Here is a 6,004-nt window from a genome sequence, read left to right on the forward strand (position 1 = left end):
CATTGTTTTCCTCAGATAACCACTGTCAGTTTGCTGATGCAGTGCAGCCCCCCAAACAGCAGCCACTTAGCCTGCCTTATGTGTGGCCTTTCAAATTGGCACACCAGTGGTGTGTGTTCGGAAATTATCTCAGTGATTTGTTGCAAGTGGTCGGTGATCACTTTGTTTCTTCTCGAATGTAAATATTTGTCTTGGAGCCAGAGACTTGGGAAACTTGAATTTGCCTCTGTTAATTACTGGGTAGATGGTCTCTCAGGAGAATAACCTGGATTTTCATAAACTCCTTAGCAGAGGATTAATTTGACCAAAAGGTGCCCCTTCGCTTTGATAGCTGAAAGTTGATGGACCATGTAATTGTGATTCCATCCCCATTCAGAGTGGAAGTAGCGCCTTTTGCAGCAAGCTACTCTGCGCGCACAGACCTCCACGGTGGAGTCAGTTGGGTGAAACTGGCTTTGGATTTCTGTTTGAACCTGAGAATCCCGGCCGGCACTGATTGCCACTGGGCAATCGGTACCTCGATAAACAGCAAACTGTGGACGAGGGGCCTAATTGGCTTTTTCTGAAAGGCAGGAGTTAAGTGCAGCCGTATTTCTTATTGTACAGCTCATTGAAGGATGGGCTTCCTTAAGCAGGCCTCACCATTGGGGCCTCACCCCAACACTGACAATTCTCTTCTTGGGGTACGTGTTTCTGAACTGCTGATGATCAATTAGCCAAGTCATGAAATGTTGACATATAATAAAGATGTTTGTTAAGGTGGAAAAGGTCTTGAATTTAGAAGAGGAGAATTACTATGGTTAAGTTTATGTTCTGTGAAATGTTCAGAACCTTTAATGATTATACTATTCTCATTTAAGTCAACCATGAGATTGAATGGCGGGGTAAGGCAGCAACTTTATTATAATCTTTTGGGAATGGATAGATATGTGTTGGATTTGGGCATCACTGGGAATCCAGAGAAAAGGGGCTTGGTAGTTTGTTTTCAGAATTCTCCCTTTTCTAATTCCAGACAGAATTATATTGGCTTAATATACTTCTTAATTAGCATTAGGTTCTTGTAAATGAAACTTTTTATTTTGCATAGTGTTTGTTTTAAACATGAGAAATTTTCTATGTAGTATTAGAAGCATACCATTTATCACAAGCTCTGTCTGTTTCTGCTTCTAGTTTGAAGTCACTGACCATTTTTTTAAAAAAAAAAAAACGTATTTCTAATACATTTTTCTGAGAGCATCCATTGCAGAGTTGTTTAATTGCTGTAGTTTCTCTAGGACCTCATTTTGTTCCTGGTGTTAGTGGTTTCCCCTGCTCTCCTCACCTGTAAGGATTAAGGATAGTGAGTAATAGGACGAATGTCTGCCCCTCTCGTCTAACATGCTGCATCTGTTTCAGTTTGATGGCATCCATGTGGTGAGTGGATCTCTTGATACATCAATCCGAGTTTGGGATGTGGAGACAGGGAATTGCATTCACACGCTGACAGGCCACCAGTCATTAACAAGTGGGATGGAGCTCAAGGACAATATTCTCGTCTCTGGGAATGCTGACTCCACAGTTAAAATCTGGGATATCAAAACAGGACAGTGTTTACAAACATTGCAAGGTATGTATTGGCTACCCATCTTGACCAGTGTGCATTAAACATGAGAATGCCACAAAAAGAATTCACTGGTGTGAAATGAAAATGCTTATTTGGGTGAAGCGTATGAACATTTCCACTCTAACTTGACAGAACGAGGCTATCCTGGAGACACTGTTTTACGTTGTGTTTTTAATATGCCAGTGTTTAATCACTTCCTGCATGTAACTGTCTAACCTTGAAGAACGATGTGAAAGGAGATGTTGACTAGCTCACAGGAGCAGCATATTCATGCTATTTTAAGTGACTATTTTATTTTTGAATTTATAATACCCCTACCCCCCTTTTTTCTTCTTTGTGGGCCACACCAGGGAATACTCAGGGATAACTCCTGGTTGGCTCAGGGAACCATATATGGTGCCAGGGATCAAACCTGGTTCAGCCACATGCAAGGCAGGCACCCTGCCTATTGTAAACGTCCAAGTATCTCATAACCCCATTCAACTTAGAGTTACTTGATTGGGACAAGGGAAAGCACTTTTCATCTCACAGAAAGTTGCTATGACTCCAGTTCGACCCTTAGCCATCTTCCTAACTCGGTTGGTGAAGGAATAGAAAGGCAGCTAAAATAGGGACGTACGTGAGAGCCAATGAGACAGCATGAGACATGGCAGTGCTTGCATCTTCCGTCCTTAACCCTTTTTTCTTGAACCTAACCCTCAGCATGTGTCTCTTCATTGAGGCCCTATGGCGGACTCCATTGCAGCTCTTTCCCTCACTGGAGTTTGTCTCTTCCTCAGGGATTTATAATGTCCCTTTGGTCATTTAAAGTGTTAAGGTAACAGATCTCTTTATGCTCGTTTGTCCTGCTGCAGTGCACAGGAGCTGGGCCCTCTCTGTCACCATCCAGAAAAGCTCTCCTTGGCAGGGAGAGATAGTACAGGGATTAAGGCACTTGTAGGTAGCCAATCCCCGTTTGATACCCAGCATAGCCTGTGCTCCCTTCAAGCACCACCAGCAGTGATCCCTGAGCATAGAGCCAGGAGTAGCCTTGGACACTGCCAGGTGTGGCCCAAAAACAAAAACAAAAACAAAAAAAAAAGGAAAAGAAAAGAAAAAAGAATAAGAAGAAAGGAAAAGCACGGCCTCATATGGCTAGGAAGCCATATGTGGGCCTGGTAGTTTCCCGGAAGAGAGAACTCTTGAAAATTCATGTTTCCCTTATACAAATAGCGACCAGATTTTCTTACAACCCCTGCTGATCCTGAAGTCCTCAACTCCATTCTGCAATCTGCAGCCTTTGAAATATTTCCCTTATGGTCTTGTCTAATGTCTGAGTCGGCCAGGTACCTGCTAGCCAGCCTGTATAGTGATTTCTAACCCATAATGAAATGCCTTTGCTTTTGCCTAGGTCCCAACAAGCATCAGAGTGCTGTGACCTGTTTACAGTTCAACAAGAACTTTGTCATTACCAGCTCAGATGATGGAACTGTAAAACTGTGGGACTTGAAAACGGGTGAATTTATTCGCAATCTAGTCACATTGGAGAGCGGGGGGAGTGGGGGTGTGGTGTGGCGGATCAGAGCCTCGAACACGAAGCTGGTGTGTGCGGTTGGGAGTCGGAACGGGACGGAGGAAACCAAGCTGCTGGTGTTGGACTTTGATGTGGACATGAAGTGAAGAGCAGAAAAAAGGAATTTGTCCACACATGTAGACGATAAACTCCCTGCCCTTCCCCCCTGCGGAAAAAAACAGAAAAAAGTAAAAAAGAAAAAAAAAAAACAGAAAAAAAGGAGAAAAAAAAGGAAAAGAAAAAAAATCCCTTGTTCTCAGTGGTGCAGGATGTTGGCTTGGGGCAACAGAGCGCAAAGACCTACAGACCAAGATGGGCAAGTGGAAGCAGGACCGAGCGGAGAGGAGGCTGCCGGCGCCGCCCGGGATGCCTTCACTTCCGGCCGAGGGCGGCTTTGCAGGAGACTTTGAAACCAAACCAGGTGCAATTCTTTCTTTCTTTTCTGCTCCAGTGGTCGTGGGACAGCGGGGCTGGAGTCTGCTCACTGTCCACCCCACGGAGACCTAAGAGAAAAGAGCCGCAATAACATCGACGTGAGGACGGTTGACTTTCCGGTGAAGAGAGCATCTGCTGCAACAACAAAAAGTCATTTATTTTTTTTTTTTTTCTGGAGTGGAAAAGCTAAAAAAAAATTTTTACTGTGAATTGTTTTTGTACAGTTATCATGAAAAGCTTTTTTTTTTTTTTTGCCAACCATTGCCAATGTCAATCAATCACAGTATTAGCCTCTGTTAATCTATTTCCTGTCGCTTCCACATACACTCTTCAGTGCACATGTTGCTCAAAAGGGGGCAAGTTGTCCTGGGTTCCTGAGTCCTGAGATGGATGGAATTCTCGATGCTGGTGCTAGAAGTAGGTCTTCAACTATGGGATCGCCGTCCCAGCCTGTACTGTACTCCCAGTGGCCAAACTTATTTATGCTGCTAAATGAAAGAAAGAAAAAAAGCAAATTATTTTTTTTTATTTTTTTTTTTCTGCTGTGACGTTTTAGTCCCAGACTGAATTCCAAATTTGCTCTAGTTTGGTTACGAAAAAAAAAAAAAGACTTTTTTGCCACTGAAACTTGAACCATCTGTGCCTCTAAGAGGCTGAGAATGGGAGAGTTTCAGATAATAAAGAGTGAAGTTTGCCTGCAAGTAAAGAATTGAGAGTGTGTGCAAAGCTTATTTTCTTTTATCTGGGCAAAAAATTAAAACACATTCCTTGGAACAGAGCTCTTACCACCTGTTCTGTGGAGAAACTTTTCTTTTTGAGGGCTGTGGTGAATGGATGAAAGTACAGAAGAAACTGACAAAATATTTTAAAAATATATAAAACAAAATTCAAATAAAGTTGCTGGTCAGTCTTAGTGTTTTACAGTATTGGGGAAACAACTGTTACAGTTTTATTGCTCTGAGTAACTGACAAAGCAGAAACGATTCAGTTTTTGTAGTAAAGGCATCACAAGCAAACAAATGAATGAAAATCAGATGGTTTGCCTCATTCTCCAAGAGCCACAACTCAAGCTGAACTGTGAAAGTGGTTTAACACTGTATCCTAGGCGATCTTTTTTTCCTCCTCCTGTTTATTTTTTTGTTTGTTTTTATTTATAGTCTGATTTAAAACAATCAGATTCAAGTTGGTTAATTTTAGTTATGTAACAACCTGACATGATGGAGGAAAACAACCTTTAAAGGGATTGTGTCTATGGTTTGATTCACTTAGAAATTTTATTTTCTTATAACTTAAGTGCAATAAAATGTGTTTTTTCATGTTAGTATGCCTGTTTCTTCCACCGAGGTACTCGGACATTCATTCTAGCACGTTACTCTTCAGGATTTGTCTCTAATATTCATGTATTTGACTTTGTGTTTCACCTTTTCTCTTCCATTCGCCCTCTTGCCCTTCCTTTGTTGGCACTGGTGTCACTGTGTCAGCTGGGGTTCACACGCGTGATGCCTCTATGCTTTGACGGGGGTGGCATGCCAGCTTCTCGTGCTGGCCCACTTGGCTGCGGGCCCTCGTGGAGGTTTGCTCTCCTTTACCTATGGTGCTTGCCTGGAGTCACACTCCTTTTTATGGTGCTCATACACGCCTGGCTGTAGTGCAGCTGAAGCTCACCTGTGTGCCAGGGATCACACAATAGCTGCCAGGATCATGGTTGGCCTACATGGGAAGTTGAGGATTTGAAATCATGACCTTACGCGAACAAGGCTGGTGCTCTAAGCTCCTGTGCAAGCTCTGGGCCTTGTCTCTAATGTTTAATGTTTAAAATAGCCAAGTGTTGGGGCTGGAGCGATAGCACAGCAGGTAGGGTGTTTGCCTTGCACGCAGCCAACCCGGGTTCGATTCCCAGCATCACATATGGTCCCCTGAACACCGCCAGGAGTAATTCCTGAGTGAAGAGCCAGGAGTAACCCCTGTGCATTACTGGGTGCGTCCTAAATAGAAAAAAAAATAGCCAAGTGTTGGTTCACCACATCCCTTTGTGGGATGTAGAAATCAGTTACTTGTAGGCCTGTTGACAGAACTCACAATGAAAAGACAGTGCCCCAGTGCAGATTCTCCTTATCTGGAGAGGAGAAATTCCTCCTGGTGCTTCTGGATGAAACTGAAGTGCACGTATCAGAAGTAGGGGCTCCTCCAGGATTAGAGAAACTTTGGGGATAGTTACAACTGAAATTCCTAGATGAACTGTTTGTAAAAGCTGCCTACATTTTGAGTATAAATCCAGCATTTTCCAGGCATTTTCTCTGGCATCCCCTGCATCTCACGGAAGAAAGGCTGGAAGCTCCTCTGAAGAGGGCAGAAGTGCAGCTGATGGTGGGGTAGTTTGTTTATCTGGAGTCAGAAAACTGACCACACGCTGC

The 6,004-nt window shown here is 43.3% G+C and overlaps 1 protein-coding gene across 3 annotated transcripts in view; it reads left to right on the forward strand.

Moving 5' to 3' along the window:
• FBXW7 (F-box and WD repeat domain containing 7) overlaps positions 1-4,911 on the forward strand; it is a 218,081-nt gene extending 213,170 nt beyond the window's left edge. For all 3 annotated transcript variants that reach the window (XM_056118897.1, XM_056118898.1, XM_056118899.1), the window contains 2 exons: positions 1,396-1,606; positions 2,994-4,911. In XM_056118897.1, coding sequence (XP_055974872.1) covers positions 1,396-1,606; positions 2,994-3,262 — 480 coding nt within the window. In that variant the 3' untranslated portion in view covers positions 3,263-4,911. The remainder of the gene's footprint in view (positions 1-1,395; positions 1,607-2,993) is intronic.
• The last annotated feature ends 1,093 nt before the right edge of the window (positions 4,912-6,004 follow it).

The sequence above is a fragment of the Sorex fumeus genome, unplaced genomic scaffold (assembly GCF_029834395.1).
Source record: "Sorex fumeus unplaced genomic scaffold, SorFum_2.1 ptg000039l, whole genome shotgun sequence".
Classification (NCBI taxonomy): Eukaryota; Metazoa; Chordata; class Mammalia; order Eulipotyphla; family Soricidae; genus Sorex; species Sorex fumeus.